This window comes from Colletotrichum tamarilloi (genome assembly GCF_030869305.1).
Source record: "Colletotrichum tamarilloi strain Tom-12 chromosome Unknown Scaffold_39.1, whole genome shotgun sequence".
NCBI lineage: Eukaryota > Fungi > Ascomycota > Sordariomycetes > Glomerellales > Glomerellaceae > Colletotrichum > Colletotrichum tamarilloi.
Window position 1 is genome coordinate 42,201 of NW_026849422.1, and position 16,156 is coordinate 58,356.

Genomic DNA, 16,156 nt, shown 5'->3' on the forward strand with positions numbered 1-16,156 from the left:
GCAGTGACAGCGCAGCTGCACAGCTTAAACCCCAAGCACCCAAGCACCAGCATCATCAGAAGCTAAGCCGAGAAGAGTAGAGGGCGCTGCGGCTGTGTGAGTGTGTGTCCAAGGTGAATCTGTAAGGCTAAAAAATAAACCTTGGCTCTTTCTTCCCAACCATCCTTCGTTCTTCCTTTTCTCACTTTCTTCCACTTACTTACTCGATCCTTCAAATCCAGCACTCGAGCGTCTCCGGGAAAGAAAGCAAGGGAAAAGGAGAACCAGTGGCAGGAGGGAAACTCAGGAGGGGGAAGCAACAGCATCATCGAAACCTTTGTCTTCATGAGATTGCAGAAGCAGCAGCGCCGGCCAAGTCCAGACGCGACAATGGGCACCGGCCAAGGGAAACGACCTCCCCCGAACCAGCAACAACAGCAAGAGCAACAGCGGGCGCACTCACCTTACCCGCCGCAGCAGCGATACTACGCCCAACAACCACAAACTCAATATCAACAACAATTCCAACCGTACCAACCGCCGCAGCAACAGCAATACTACAACCCTCCCAGACAGCCTCAATACGCCTCCAGGCCGACTTCTCCAAACCCGCCTCAGCGCAAGCAGACCCCTCAGCAGCAACATCAGCAGCGGTACCCCGCCCAGCAGCAATTCCTCGCCGAGCTAGAAGTCCCAGCCTCTGTCCCGAGACCGACCTCACCATCGACGTCATTGCTCAACGCTACCACATCCGCACCGGTGCCGAGTGCAGGAACAGCTCAACATGGCCCCGTTGCCTACGAGATGCCCGCCGACGACATAGTCACGGTCAAGCCTACAAACCAGATCCATAGGAAACCTCATAGGATAGCCTCTGCCTCCTCCGTTACCGCACCATCACCATCAACATCGCCGCCTCCAGCATCCCCTACCACGGCCACAGCTATACTTAAACAAGACGACCCGGATCAATCAAAGGACGAAGAGAAGGCCCAGCCGCCGCCGCCACAGCCACCTCTCATCCAGGCAAACCCATGGGGGTTCTTTCTTGAGGATGACCTCCCCTCTCGCAACAGTGACTCCCCCTCACCGAGCAAAGATGACGTCTCATCGGTCCCACCGGAGGAACAGAAGCTATCGGTGAAGCCGTTACGCATCGTCAAGAGCGGTTCTACCGAGGAGTCTAGTGGTCAAGGGAGGCGACCCTCGAATAGTACCGTAGATGATGTGACGCCCAAGCCCTTACAGATTGCAGCAGCAGGGCCGGCAAGGCAGGATAGCCCTGATACGGCCCAGCTCAAACCGGCACCACTCAAGCTCGCGCGGCCGCCGCCCCCGGCTGCAGAACGTCGTCCCTCCCGGACCCCAAGCCCGGCCAACCCCGCAGCTCCGGCCGCCAGTGTACCGCAGCTTCCGTACCCCGCCGAAGGTCCGTCTATTCTCACGCCGGACTCGCACCCTCAGCACCAGCCAGGAACACAAACCGGGGCCCCGCCGACGCTTCCCTTTGGCATTCGTCCCGCTGGCTCCCCGCCACCGGTATCCCCTTCCTTCGCGCCCTCGCGACTCTCACCAGCCCCAACGGGCGCCTCAGTACTACCGCAACAGCCGCAACAGCCGCAGCAGTCTCAACCCCATCCTCAACCAACTCACACTCAAGCCGCCCCCGTGTCTCCCGTCTTCGTTCAGGCTGCTCTACCGCCAACTCTCCCCGTGAGCTCCTACTTCCCTCAGCAGCCCTCATACGCCAAGCAAGAAGCCACCTCGCCCAATCTTTCGGTCCATAGCCCAGTAGCCTCGGCACCGAGACCATCAACATCACAGGGAATCCCCCAGGCTTCTCAGCACTCACCGGCCCAACCCTACGCCTCTCCTCCACCTTCATATACCCAGGCAATGTCTCAAATGAACCTGTCGAACACTTCACCATCGCCCACACAGACACAATGGCTCCCTCCACCGCCACCTCCCCAAGGCCTATCACCGAACCCAACCGGTGTACCACTACCCCTGAGCCCACCGCCGACGCAGTATCCTTGGTCTCCAAATAGTGTTGGCCCCCAATCTGCTCCCCTCCAACAGCAGTTCACGGGCTACAACATGCCGCCCCCTATCCCCCAGCCGACCTACGTCAACGGTAGCCAACAGTTCCAACCGCAGCCGACGCAGACACCGCCGCCACTCCCGCCTCGCAACTCCCCGCCCATGCCGGGTACACCGCAGTCGGGCTTTGGCGCCCTCACGCCCTATGCTGGACCTCCTCCCCCGACCAGGCCAAACTACCAGGCCCCGCCGCCGAAATCCGAATCGCGCCTCTTCAGCAGTGCCACGGCACGGAAGCTTCTCACCAAGACGACCGAGCTCGTAGACCAGACCATCACGCCCTACCTTCAGGACAACAAATACTACCGGCCGCCTTACAACTGGTATCAGAACCAGAACCCTCAGAATCAAAATCAGAACCTTCACAATCAGACCCAGAACTACCAGAACCAAAACCAGAATAATCAGTATCCGAACCGACCGCAGACGGCAACGGGATACCCGGCGCAGCAGCAGCAGTACTACACACAGCAGCAGAGCTATGCTCCCTCTCAGCGTGTGTAACCTGCCTGGGGTGTTTCTTTGTTGGCTACGAGACTAACAAGTGTGTAGCAACGTACGCGCATTCTCAATCATCGCAACAGAGCCAAGGGGTCACTCGTCCATCTTGAAAGTTCTGAGGGGTCTTGTGAGAAGAATGTAGCTGGCTAGGGCGATGAGCTGTCCAACGTGCGGACTCCGTGTGAACATATGTGAACACATGCGAACATGGGATATGCGGCATTCACTGCCACCAAGCTGCTAGAACAACCATGTTCATCCCGAACAACCATGATGGAAAACAACACAGTCAACACAATGTCTCGATGATGCAACATATCTCGTAGACATTTCTGTTAATTCGACGGGAGAATAAGCGACGCTTCGCTGAAGACAAGTTGTTCATAGACATGAGGCGTCGATGAAGTTGTAGCCGCCGGGTGCTTCTTAGTGTTAAGACACACAAACTCTACCCCGGTGGCGCGGGGCCGTTGGACCGAGCGAGACGCGCGCCTGCGTGAAGTGACGTCGAACTCACCAGGATGGGATGCTCAGTGGAAGCCACGCACGCGACTCAGGATCTGACGCGACAGGTTGCGTCCAAAGCGAATATCGTTTTGGGTTTTGGCCTGGCGGTGGGCGGCCGAGGAAATGCAAATCTGATGTATCACTGAACCAACCCTTTGCATCTGCTGGGATCCATTCAGTGCGACGTAGGCGATGGCTGTCCCCATTTGCCTCGGGGGAAACCGAACTGGATATAGAAACTATAATATCTACAACCATCAGAATACCATCTTTGGTGATACAATCATGTAATAGACCAGCGCAGACGAACAGGAATCGGGAGGCCCATCAGGAGGATTGATGCTCAAGACCCTGACATGATGTCATCGACAACAAACCCAAGATCATTGCGGAATGACATAACCCCTTCTTATCAGCGATAGCATCTTAAACTTTCGTGCCTTGCTTGTAAGTCGCGCCGAGTTCACGCGGTACCCAAGACGCAGGGTCCATGGGGAAGGTAGGGCCATCCCAGGCAGAGGCCGAGGTCCTACGGAAGTCAAGGAAGCCTCAGAAAAAAAAAGACTCAAGTTCGACGTTGGAATCGGGGTGGGTATGGCTCTCCCTCTCTATAAGGTGAACGCCGAGCACCTTATGCCAAGGCTATAATCCCTCATCAAGTCGTTGCCCGACAGAAATGAGGGCAAAAATGAAAACTCTCTTTTCCTTCCTGTGCACCGCATGCCGCAAAGTTCATCTCAAGTTCCGAGGGTGCGGATATGATCCGTGTAAGGTGGGCTCGACCCGAGTCAGTATCGTAGGAGTCTCCGGCAGATGATCTGGCAAATGAATAACTTCATTTTTTCCCCTTCCCTACGCCCAGAAAGTCATCTGACAAATGTCACATGTGCGGAGATGGGGATAATGTCTGCGTCAAGGAACGAAACAAGCGTCCCGAGGTTATCGCTGAGCCGACAGTAAGTATCCGGCTGTTGAGCAAAGCCAGGGTGCCGGCGATAGCAAAAGGCAACCTCGGCGTTGAAAAGGCACACTTGGCCGGCCCAAACCGGGCCAGGACCCCCGGCGGTGCTCACGCTGTCCCCATCTTCCCGGTGATCCGGAAGTGTGTGCAGAGGCGTTCATGGCTTTATGTTGCGGCCCGGAGCTTGGGGGGAAATGGTCTGACGGCGTTTCGAGGCCCATTCATCGGACATGGGATGTGGCTGGACCACACTGTGGTAGACACCGGAATTCCAAAGGCAGCTTCAGGAGGCCGCTTCAGCGCTTGTCTTTGTTCAGAGTGCCGCCGTGAGTGGTTCGCGCGTCAACCGCCTCAGTACCCATGCGTTTCGGTGATGGCTTGTATTCCTTTACTCCATTTTCGCGAATCAATCTTCCGACTTAGCCTGCCTTACCATGTTAGACAGGAGCCATCCTGTCACCAAGCTCCGTGACATGCAGCCGCCGAGATCTTGTGACCATAGGGTTCAAGTCGAATGGGTGGAAGCAGGCAAGATCAGGCAACTCGCAGATGCTCGGTGAGGACAGCGCCAAGCGCCTCTCAAAGCCATTCGAACCAAGGGGCGGGCAGACCAGACGATCGAATGGCGGTGATGTGACGGAGGGCCCATTGATGCCGTCCAAGCTGCAGGTGGATTGGCCGATGCGGGAAACCCGAAAGTGATCGGCACTGGCCAGAAGCTCATCGGCCTTCATTCTTGAAGGGCGTTCTTCCACAGTAAGCTCTCGATTGCTTGGCTCTGCGGGGGTCTTGGAAGCACCGGCAACAGTATGCTCATGGTTGGTCAAGTAATATGCAAATACGCAACAGCCTCTTAGCCTCGACAACTCATATTCAAACCGTTTTGATCAGACCTTTATGATTCTGAATGGCGGTTGACTGGTAACGGGTGCCGATCCATGCCTCAAACCCATGCTGAACAATGGAACTGACATGCCAAACACTAGTAGGCTCTGTTCTTGCAGAATCCAGTTGTTTTGTCGTTTGGCTGGCGTCGAACCCCGGAATTAGAAGCTCTGCTGACGTTGGAATCCGAATGACAGCTTCTCTGAAGACGTAAAACATTGGTCTTTCGGCCGGGACCAGTCTAGATTTCGTAAGCCTGGGCATCTCCGTCGTCCCAACTAGCCAAAGGACAAAGCGAAGGGAACGCCCGTTGGCTTGTGGAGGAACGAGTGACATTCCTGAGCTGACACTACGGAGACGGCGTGATGGACCGTCTCCTGTTTCGAGACGTACGTGCGGCCCAATGTATCGAAATGTAGCCAGGGCGCACCATAGCGCCGCTAACGGCGGTGAGCTTCCAGAATTCTATCCACCATTTGCCGCTTCTCGAACGTCTCTAATTTAGGACGTCGATATGCAAGTCACTGGAGCTGCCTTCCGGGGTTTGAGGCACGCTTACTCACAACTGACAGCCGATAAGATATGGAGACTCGGAAGAGGCATTTAAATGCCTTTCCGCGGCCTCCCAATTTTGTTAATGCCGATTGCAGCATTGCACCCATTCAAGACCAACAAAGCGCTGGTGTTGTTACGACCCCAAGACCGTGACTCAGTTACAAGTGGTGGTGAATGACAAGTGGCCATCAAAGAATCATGCTGGCAGAGGGCGGCTCTAAACGTTGCCGAATGGCCATGGCATCTCTGTGAGCATCCATCATGGGATAAGTCATCCTGAACTGTGCACTCCATGCGTAGTTTCCGACAATTGGCAAGCACTCGCGGGGCAGTACCGTCGGGAGGCAGGGAGTGTAGGGTCGGGGATACAGCCCAATTGCTCGGAGAGAGAGCCAACTAGAACTGGGGATCGCTGTCCAAAGGTTGGTGCCCAACTCGGACACAGTTGGCTGAATAGCGGACGGTTCGGACGTCTGAGTCGCGAGCTTCGGCCACGCTGAGGGTAAAATCCAGGTTTTGGCTGCCACACTGGGCCCTCAAAAAAATCTTGATCAGGCCCTGAAATGCTATTTTGTTTGCTCAATTTGCTCTGCAATCAAGATTTTTCAAGTCTGACTTGCTCCTTATTCGGGGCAGACCGAAAGACCTGGAACAAGAGTGACGTGGGCGACGTCGAATAGCTTCCATGGCGTTTGGCCCCATCTAACGCCACAGAGCGCTCCTCTAGCGCACGGCGCATCTGAAAGGCGGCACCGCCAGAGATGAGATGCTGCTCACGATACGATGGGCGGTTGCATTGCAGGTCATTCATTCTCTTTTGTGCATCGTAGGCGAGGGGTGGAGGGACCGAGGAGAGCTTCCCTTGTAACTGCCTCTTGCGGGAGATCCTTTGCTGTTTTAAGGGGAGATGGCCAAGGGGGCCTTTCGGTATCGGAACTTGATATCTCGGATGTCAGCAGCGACACCCGAGAGGCTGTTGTTGCATGACGAAGGAGGTGGTACTGTGCTGACTCTCGTACCTATGCCTCCGAGCCCGATGATTTTGCCATCCAAAGGTGCTTGCTTGCTTCTGAGGTATGGCCATTTTCACCTATGCATTATGATATCGAATTGAGGCTGGAGGGGTTAGCCCCTGTAGGATACTGAAAATAGGCATCTCGATCTTGCAGCATTGGTGCCCTCGACCGTCCGATTTATGACTGGTCTCCTGACCGACAGTCTGGAGTTATTTTTCCTGGTGGGCTCGAGCGTCGTGGTCTCGTTGCGGGGGAGAGGACTAAGAGCGGTGAGGCTCTCGCCGGTTGGTGATTAGCGCATCCTACTCTGGCGGGAGCAGTGTCACCTGAGGGATTAGTAGCGGTTACTGGTAAATGCGGCAATGTAGAATTAGGAGGTTGTGATATTGGTCCAGGACTTATATGCCGGCTACCGTTGAAATTGGCATGACAAAGGCCTTTGAGTTGCAGATTGGTGAAATCCAGATTGATGCTGACACGCAAATGGCAAGACGAGTCGACTCAATCGAGGAGAAATCTGACAAGGTTCACTTGTAAGGGCGCACGCCCGATGTCTCTACTCCGTACCTTAGCTCGTTGCGGTCCGTCGTGGGAAGCTGAAAGCATCGCTTCAGGGGGGATGTTCCGGCAAGGATCCTGAAGATGTGGTGGTTCGCGCCCTGCGTGTATCCGTAGCCGTAGCCCGGCGACAGATGGGTCTTGGTTGGCTGCAGGTGATATTTTGCGTCGGTGCTGATTGCAGTTTGGTATGTTATCTCAAAGGAAGCCGCCTGGTTACATGGTGCATCTGGGGATTATTGCGATGACGAAAGCCCTGCCTAACTTGGGAATGCTGAAGAAGAACCGGTGCCAGACATGTCCTACAGCTCTGAAAGCTGTTCCGCGGCAGACTCTCCATAGCAAAGAGCGTTGAGGTCGGAGATCGGCAGGTTTCCTTTCAAGAAAAATTCACAGAGTATCTGTACGGTGGGTTGAGTGGTCGGTTCAGGGTCCTTGCCGCCGTCATGGTGTCGCCCCTCTCGCATCATTCCGTGTCATTGAGAGGGCCCCCATTGAGAATTTGGGCGTGTTCAATTCGCGTTCGTTCCGTACGAAGTTCGGAAGTACAGAGTAGGGTCAGTACCCAGACTGCTGCAAGCCTGCAAGCTCGTCTTCCGAAAGTAGTGATTCTAGACAGGGTTCTTGGGTGTTGGAGAGAAGGGTTGGGGGCGGCGGTAGCGGTTTTCAGGCTTCGAAATTTCCCCCTTTGGAGCGGTGGAACGTTGGGCGGGTGGACCGTGGGACTCCATGTCGGGCTGGCGAGGGGCCTACATGTCTCGACCAGGTATTTCCCCGTCGTTGTCCAGTGACCCCGGCGGAGAGAGGTTCATTGCATTGAATTGCATGGCCAATGCGGTGTTCCAATTTCAAGATGGGCTCAAGATGAGGATGAGCTGGTGCTTGGCCAGACCACAGATCAGCCTATGCGTACGGTACTCGGGGCTCGGTTGACCGGTTAGGATGTGACGAGTGTCGCAATTGTAGTGGTTGAGCCGCGGCGGCTGTGTTTGGTCTATGTAGCTTGGTGTCGGTATGCCGGTATGCCTTGGTAAAGAGGATTTGGGTAAAGCTGTGCCTTTGTGATGTCGTACTTGGCTCGCTTTCTGTGCCGGTATTTCTTTATCTGGGGTGACGTGAGAGGTGAGGTGATGTGAGCTGAAGCGACCAGGGCATGGCATCTGCGACAAGCGCGGAAGTACGGGAGCTCAGGATGCTGGCCGCTGGCGGGCTGAGGCCACAGACCAGTTTGGTTACTGGAGCCGGCATACGAATCTTGAGGCAAAGAGATGCTTCATGAGGCGGTGTCAAGCCAGGTGGACAGCTCGATTGTTGAATTTGATGAATGGTTGAATAGACAACACGGATAGTCCAAGTTGGAGCTGACGTTCTTGATGATGACAGGGTACTCCGTAGTATGGTCAGAATACCGGTAGAGACTTGCCAGGTTGAGGACGGGTGGACGGCCGGACGGGTAACTACGAACCAGCAAGTTGGCACCGAAAAAGAAGGCTTGCTGTGTCGGGTTGCTGCCCGTATCGTCCAGCATAATTAATGGAAGATGCCTTATGTAACGCCGTGTGGGAGAGGGGATGGAAGGCCACCCGAACGCAGGTAGAAGGCAGGTATTCGGACCTTGGGCTGGAGGGAACGAGCACGGAGAGGGTACGTGCGGCTCTCGGCAGAATTGGCGTGCAAGGGTATGTACCTGCCACCGGATTTTCGACAATGGGGGTACTTACCTAGATTCTCAGGCTCAGCATCTAAGGTACCCAACATAGGTACCTACCGTAAGTAAGGTAGGTAGGTAAGGTACCTTTGGAAGGCACCTACCTGCGCAACTGCGGCCCACAGAGTAAGGTAGGTACCACGGATACCTCGTCTCCTTCGTGCCTTCTTCCTTGGTTCTATTTCCCCCGTCCAGTCTCCGTGTCCCATTTAGCACCCAGCGCCTGTCCGCCCCAGTGAGGTGGTCCGCCGCCCGCTGCCCGCCGCCAGCCCTCCTTCGCCCTTCGCGTGTCGCCCAGTCCTTGAGAAGATGAGAAGTACCTAAAGTACTCCGTAAGATAGGTAAGAGCGCCTGAGGGAAGGAAGGTGGTGCTTTTCTCCATTTTGCCTTGTCGCCTCCACTTTTGGGCTCCCATCCCATTAAGGTACCCTCTTCCCATCCTCTCTCACCCTCCTCCTTCCTGCCTTACTCTTCCTTTCTTCACCCCACGATCTCTTTCACGAGCCCTTGATTGCCAAAGGCTTCTTGCCCGAACAGCACATCGTCTCTGTCCCCTTCACTTTGGACACGGCTTCGTTGGCATTTGAGGATAAGGTACGCATCCATTTTCCATTCCCAACAGCATCAGCATCAATTACAAATTACCCCCTCCCGGCCCCTATCAATCCATCCGCCCCCCCCTCTACTCATCTTGACTTTCAAGAGCCCATACTGACCCCGTTCACCTCTTTCGTCACATAGGTACCATCAAACCATCTCACACACACACGACTCCTTCCACCTCTCCCGACAACACATACGTACAAACCCTCTACAGGTGAGCCTATTCTTCCTCTTTCGCTATATTCCCTCAATTTTCGACTACCTTGATCCTCAATCCGTCGACAATCGTTGCCTTGTCGGACTTCACCCCTCTCCCTCTCCCTCTGTCTGGGTTTCACTCTTCCTCTGTTTTGCCCAGCCTAGCCTCGGGCTGACCGTGGGTTTTGGCGGTGGATCCGAGCTTTGCCTCATTCAATCCTCTCTTCCAAGGCCTCGACCAACTCTATCCACTCTTCAACTTTCCCACTTATTCCTGTTCTCACAACGTCCTCACATACCTCCATCGCTCCAACGGCACAGTTCGAAGCCTTCTATTGTCTCATGCATCAATACTAATTCTGCGATTCTACCCAGCCCATCGCTTCGTTGTCGATTAAAACTCTGACCCGTCGATCGACACCCGACCTACCAACCAAAATCTGCATCCGAAAGGTGCAGAGTCAGCACATCAGTCAAGATGACCACAATGGTAAGTGGATAGTCGACGGTCGGTTCTATTCGACATTGGGCACAGTCTTGCCAGGAGCTATATATGCTCTTGTTGAAAGGGCCCAATCTGTCGATGGAGCCGCTTGCTTCCAACTGTCATTGCACATGGCTAACGACAATTGGCAGGATCTTCGTGTCGGTAACAAGTACCGCATCGGTCGCAAGATCGGTTCTGGTTCTTTCGGTGATATTTACCTCGGCACCAACATCATCTCCGGCGAGGAGATTGCCATCAAGCTCGAGAGCGTCAAGGCCAAGCACCCCCAGCTTGAGTATGAGGCCAGAGTCTACAAGTCCCTGGCCGGCGGTGTCGGTATTCCCTTTGTCCGTTGGTTCGGTACCGAGTGCGACTACAACGCCATGGTTCTTGACCTCCTCGGACCCAGTTTGGAGGATCTCTTCAACTTCTGCAACCGCAAATTTTCCCTCAAGACCGTGCTGCTTCTCGCTGATCAGCTGATTTCTCGCATCGAGTACATCCACGCCAAGTCTTTCATTCACCGTGATATCAAGCCCGACAACTTCCTCATGGGTATTGGTAAGCGTGGCAACCAGGTCAACGTTATCGACTTTGGTTTGGCCAAGAAGTACCGTGACCCCAAGACGCACTTCCACATCCCTTACAGAGAGAACAAGAACCTTACCGGAACCGCCCGTTATGCTTCCATCAACACCCACTTGGGTGTCGGTATGTTATCTTTCCACGCACCCAAACCCCTTTCCGTTTCCTCCTGGCCACTGACAGCTTCGCAGAGCAATCTCGCCGTGACGACATGGAGTCCCTGGGCTACGTCATGCTCTACTTCTGCCGTGGATCCCTTCCCTGGCAGGGACTTAAGGCCGCTACCAAGAAGCAGAAATACGACCGCATCATGGAGAAGAAGATGACCACCCCGACCGAGGTCCTTTGCCGCGGCTTCCCCAACGAATTCGCCATCTACCTCAACTACACCCGATCCCTCCGATTCGACGACAAGCCCGATTACAGCTACCTCCGCAAGATCTTCCGTGATCTCTTCGTCCGCGAGGGCTTCCAGTACGACTACGTCTTCGACTGGACTGTCTACAAGTACCAGAAGAATGCTCAGGCAATTGCTCAGGCTGCAGGAGCCACTCAGGAGGAGGATGAAAAGGCGCGGGCATCTCGCACGAACGCCGCTACTGCTGGTCAGCCGACCCCTCAGCCTGGCGCTAATAAGCCTAACGCCCTTCCCAGCTCGCGCCGCAAAGTGATTGAACGAGGATCTGGTGCTGGTGTAAACACCCCAGATACCAACCGTGCCGTCGGTGGAAGTGACAGGATGTAAGTTGATCGCCCAAGCAGCTCATCGACCACTGGCTGTTGAACCCGTTGCTGACAAACGCATGCTGACCTAGTGGACGATGATCTAGTTTGCGCTCGTCTACGAAGGGCGCAAGTCCAGCATATGGTTCAAGTTCCTTTCTGCCGAAGTGATCCTCGACGGCGGTAACCACATGCTCTCTGTCCAACACGTTGGAGTATGACCAGACCGGCTTACTGGCTTCATCCCTTCCGTGGCATGGCTCTCAGACATCACGATTGGTACGGGTTCTGCTCACCAGCAGGGTCTCTTTGATGATACGCCTTGCCACGCGAACTGGTCGCATTCTCCTTACGCATTCTCAACTTCGTTCTTCGACATATTTGGGTTGATTTCACGAATGACTCGATTCTTCATAACAGGACACTCGATTTCACAGACGCCCCGGTAGACCTTGCTGCCGAAGCTCTATGGTTCGATATCCATGGTAGGAAGAACTCGAACGGCACTTCCGGTACCTCAACTTTGCGAGGCACCGTCGTCGGGCCGCCCCGCGAGACATTCCCCCACCCCCAACTTGAGTGCCTCGGTTTAGCACCTTGCACCTGGTCGATGCGTTGGAGCTGCGTTCACCGACGGACTTTTCCTTTTTTCCTTCTGTTCTTTTCCTCTTACTTTTCCTTCCGATTATGCGCATTACGAGTTGATTTTCATTCGAGGCTTCGCACTTGGTCAATCACGCGTCGAGGCCCGCTTCTGGGGAGGTCGTTAGGTGAGGGGTCGATCACGAGAGAGAAACTTTTGCGAAGTATCAGGCCTGCCGACACTGTCTGACAAGGACTACGATCATTAAGTCGGCAAAGACAAGGAACGGCAAGGGAATGACGGTTGCAAAATTAATGAGGAAGAGTGCGGCATCTTTTCTTTGGCTTTTGGTTCGGTTCGGTTGGTTGGGAATTCGTTGCTCCGACATTGCCCGTGGGGGAAACTAGGAACTAGGTGACTAGTCGCCAAACCTGGTCTCTGGCAACTATTATGGGCTCTAGGAGACGGTCTAGCAAAGTTCTGGGATGTTGACAACGTCTACTTGTCTGCCTTGGCAGTCAACGCGGATTGTCGACCTCAGAACGCTGGTGCTTGGACTCTCAACACTGCGCCTCCATCATCCGCGGGCTTTCACCGGCCTGGCAAGTTTGCATATGGTGGAGGCAGAGCACGGGTAGTTGTAGGCATGTCGAAGGGCAGCGGAACCAACCAACATACGCATGGTAGTTTCTCAATTTAACATTGTCGCGCGACTTTTCTTCTCTTGCAATTTGTGAATATGGCGGTGTAAATGCTGCAGGTCCACTACAACAGCCACAGCACTAGTATTCTCTCGGGATACGATCTTGACTGTGATGCGTAAAGAGGCATACTCATCTGCATGATGTGACTGCGGAAAACTTGTAGACTTGGATGTGAGAAAGATATCAAGTCATGAGACTGGTTGGCTCAACGGGTCAGGTGCGGCTTCGCTTGGTTCCATTTCGCAGGGCACGTCGACCAGCTGACTGCATGAAACGAGAGAAGCAGTACCAAATGGATGTCGTCAGGTGCAAAGTATATCCGCATATATATAGGTATGTTCGAATCATCGCGGCATATTCTTATCGTACTCAGTAATGTCGTGCATCACGATGAAAGTTTCCCATCCTACACCAACATTTGCCATCTGCAAAGCTGAACTGGACTGACTCTCTTAGGTGAGTACATGACGAGTGTTGGAACGTCGAGGGGTGTCAGGGATGTTCCCCAACCTGAAGGATCCTTCATTCCCTCCCCTTAACTTCATAATCATCATCTTGTAGCTTGCACATGAAGTCGGCTTTGGCATTTGGCAGTCACTCTCTCTCTCTGTGAGTTTCTGGCAAGAATCAAGCTTGGGAGCGGGGCAGTTGGCGTGAGCTTGTCTCGTTCTGATCAATGCCATTTGAAAGCTACTGGGCAGCTACAGCCTACCGGGCAGCTAGCGCGTGGCTGAGTGAGTGTTGACCGCACTTGCAACCCACCTAACCAACACTTCTCAGGCGATCCTGCCAAACCATCTTGGTGAGGACGGACAAGGGACAATATCAAGTGGTCTGAAGTCGTGTGCGCTCTTGCCAACTCTATGGTCTCCTCCTATATCTACTACTCGACTTCTTCTTCATACTCTCTCAACATTCACTCAGTTTTATCACTTTGTCTCGTGAACTTCCCAGCTCGTCATACCTATTGTGCTCTTGGAAAGAGGAGGGGTAGAGAGCTGACTAACAAGGTAGGCCACCTCTAGCCGAGTAATCCCAGCACACCAACTCGATAATCGTCATCGGCGGCTATTACCTCCGACAGAGCTTCGATGGCGACCCTTGTCGACGTCAACTCCACCGCACCCGCCGACAAGATGGCTCCCTCGACGCTCGACCTGTTCATGTTAACGTTCAATTGCGCCAAGAACTTTATCGACACTCACGTCTTTGCGTCAAACCTCCACACAGCTTTCAAGCAGAGCGCGACTCCCCTCCCAGAGGTTGTTGTCTTGTGAGTGCAGCGTTTTGCCGCCCCCTTGGGTGTAACAAAGCTGACCAGATTACCTCCTACCAGCTCCTTACAAGAATTCGCGCCGTTATCGTACTCTTTCATCGGCGGCTACTTTCTCAGCCCGTACCTCACGCGCTTCGAGGAAGCCCTGAACCTCGCTGCGACCAGATACACCAACGAAAGTCCCACCTCGGACGCCGACAGTCATGATGGAGCCGACGATGAGACGATACTGGTCAAGCCCACCGCTCCTACACCTGTGCGACCTTACACCCTGATCCGGACTCGTAATATCGGTATGACGGCCATTATGCTCTTTGCGCGGAACCCCGAGTCGATCCTGCGTGTGCAAGAGGCGGAGGTGGGCTTTGGCGCTGCAGAAATGGGCAACAAGGGCGCTGTGGCGCTCAGAGTCTTGTATGAGGGCACGACGACCGAAGGTGGGAAAAAGGAGACGGAGCTCACCTTCGTAGCTACGCACCTTGCGGCAATGGAGTGGAATCTGCCGAGGCGAAATGCCAACTGGGCGACCATCATGCGTGGCCTGACATTCGAGAACCCGGAAGATATTCTGCACCCGAAGAAGAATAAGCCAACCACTCCTACACATGGAGAGGGCCAGGCTGAGGGTGCCAGAGATGAAGCAGTGCACTTGTTGCACGACGAGCATCAAGCACAAACGCTCGCACTTCAGGAACGGCTACAGGAGATATCCGTCTTCAAGCCAAGCTCCCATCTTTTTGTCGGTGGCGACCTCAACTATCGCATCTCAACAACGAGCCCGCCGCCAATGGCGACATTTCCCAGCCTCGACCCCGACAGCGAACATCATTACTCCCGCTTCTTCGCCTTGGACCAGCTCACGAGAGAACGACAGGCAGGACGCACGTTGCACGGCATGAGCGAGGCAGAAGTCAAGTTCCCTCCGACCTACAAATACAACGTTCTGCCCCAAGATGACACCCGCCTGGAGGTCGATGGTGTGGAGGATGTGCCTTGGGTGTTTGCGCCTCACCGATACCCTGGTTGGACGGATCGCATCTTGTACCTGGACGTCCCTTCGTGGGTCAAGACCAAGCCTCAAAAGGTCGACGTCAAGATCTACGACGCCATGCCCGTAGTCCGCAGCTCAGACCACAGGGCCGTTTTTCTGAGAGCTGCCGTTCCCCTCCTCACCGAGAAGGAGCTGGTCCGCTCATCGACGGAAGCCCCCACGTCCAATGCCGTGGATCCCCGCCTCGTTCTCCCGGTAGCCATCGACCCGGAGGCCTGGGAGCGACGTGCGGCAGCAAGACGGAAGGAAGTCCTTGTTGGCTGGAGCATGTTCCTGTGGTCTACTAAGCAGGGGGCGATGATACTAGCCACACTGTTGGCTGTGGGCGCAGGTATCTGGTGGCTGAGCTGAGCTGAGCTGAGCCGAAGGCTTGAGCCAGCAATGCAGCATAGAGGGAGGCGACGTAGTGGGACTTGAAGATATACCCTGGCCTTGTTTGTCGTTTGGACCTTCATGTACGTACACGTTCAACGCGAAGGATTCGGGGATGGCTCCCAGCGATGGGCGGGGTTGAAGGAACCGCGAGCGGGTTTTTGGTTTTTAGAGCGGAGCATTAGTTACAACGCATCATGAACTCGAACTGAACTATAGATCCGATCAAGATTTTTCGGTTCTCGTATATGAGTATCCTTGAACGATGTTTGTCTGCTATCCGATCTTGGTGGCTCAGCCACAATTGACTTGGTCCAATATCTCATGTCAACAAGACCATAAGCCAATCAGACCAAGCCGAACGGTCAGCTTCTTTAGCCAAGCATGAACCATCTATCGACAGCATCCTTCAGATCTCGTAGGGGAGCAAGGGAGGTAAGCGGCCCATGCCATGGCATATCCGGCTGACACGGGGCGCGAGTCAAAGTGTTTCCGACAAAATGGAAAGGTGCTCGTTTTCGTCAGCGGCGTCGTGGCGTTGGAGATGGGGTATGTGTTTCCCAGACCACCGGGACGCGGGTCGAAGACCGGGACTTGAGATGGGGCTTGCAAGGGTTATCCCGATAATAGTTTGAAAGGCAGCTCGAGACGAGGGTTTCTTTTGTCTAGATTTCAGAGAAGGGACAGGAGAGACAGGAAAAGGACAAAAAGGAATGAAGAGGGGTCCCGGGTTCCGGCTCGGGTTGTTCATTTCATGGTCACTTCCCGGTGGTAGAAGATGTAAAGGGACAGCTCCGGAGG

The 16,156-nt window shown here is 54.4% G+C and overlaps 7 protein-coding genes across 7 annotated transcripts; 4 read left to right on the top strand and 3 right to left on the bottom strand.

Moving 5' to 3' along the window:
- Nucleotides 1-324: 324 nt before the first annotated feature.
- Nucleotides 325-2,586, top strand: CTAM01_09593 (uncharacterized protein; the record flags this gene model as incomplete). The annotated part of the gene is made up of 1 exon (XM_060525612.1): nt 325-2,586. The coding sequence occupies one exon, from the start codon at nt 325-327 to the stop codon at nt 2,584-2,586; it is 2,262 nt and encodes a 753-aa protein (XP_060379681.1).
- Nucleotides 2,587-3,974: 1,388 nt separating this feature from the next.
- Nucleotides 3,975-4,753, top strand: CTAM01_09594 (uncharacterized protein; the record flags this gene model as incomplete). The annotated part of the gene is made up of 2 exons (XM_060525613.1): nt 3,975-4,377; nt 4,554-4,753. 2 exons carry the CDS (start codon nt 3,975-3,977, stop codon nt 4,751-4,753), a joined length of 603 nt encoding a protein of 200 aa, XP_060379682.1.
- Nucleotides 4,754-7,034: 2,281 nt separating this feature from the next.
- Nucleotides 7,035-7,535, bottom strand: CTAM01_09595 (uncharacterized protein; the record flags this gene model as incomplete). Its single annotated transcript, XM_060525614.1, has 2 exons — nt 7,035-7,239; nt 7,372-7,535. The coding sequence occupies 2 exons, from the start codon at nt 7,533-7,535 to the stop codon at nt 7,035-7,037; spliced, it is 369 nt and encodes a 122-aa protein (XP_060379683.1).
- A 378-nt stretch (nt 7,536-7,913) lies between these two features.
- On the bottom strand, nt 7,914-8,225 carry CTAM01_09596 (uncharacterized protein; the record flags this gene model as incomplete). Its single annotated transcript, XM_060525615.1, has 1 exon — nt 7,914-8,225. The coding sequence occupies one exon, from the start codon at nt 8,223-8,225 to the stop codon at nt 7,914-7,916; it is 312 nt and encodes a 103-aa protein (XP_060379684.1).
- A 113-nt stretch (nt 8,226-8,338) lies between these two features.
- Nucleotides 8,339-8,982, bottom strand: CTAM01_09597 (uncharacterized protein; the record flags this gene model as incomplete). The annotated part of the gene is made up of 2 exons (XM_060525616.1): nt 8,339-8,752; nt 8,878-8,982. The coding sequence occupies 2 exons, from the start codon at nt 8,980-8,982 to the stop codon at nt 8,339-8,341; spliced, it is 519 nt and encodes a 172-aa protein (XP_060379685.1).
- A 1,070-nt stretch (nt 8,983-10,052) lies between these two features.
- Nucleotides 10,053-11,590, top strand: CTAM01_09598 (casein kinase I hhp1; the record flags this gene model as incomplete). Its single annotated transcript, XM_060525617.1, has 4 exons — nt 10,053-10,064; nt 10,211-10,772; nt 10,838-11,367; nt 11,477-11,590. The coding sequence occupies 4 exons, from the start codon at nt 10,053-10,055 to the stop codon at nt 11,588-11,590; spliced, it is 1,218 nt and encodes a 405-aa protein (XP_060379686.1).
- A 2,157-nt stretch (nt 11,591-13,747) lies between these two features.
- CTAM01_09599 (endonuclease/Exonuclease/phosphatase) lies at nt 13,748-15,334 on the top strand (the record flags this gene model as incomplete). Its single annotated transcript, XM_060525618.1, has 2 exons — nt 13,748-13,929; nt 13,993-15,334. 2 exons carry the CDS (start codon nt 13,748-13,750, stop codon nt 15,332-15,334), a joined length of 1,524 nt encoding a protein of 507 aa, XP_060379687.1.
- Nucleotides 15,335-16,156: the final 822 nt, after the last annotated feature.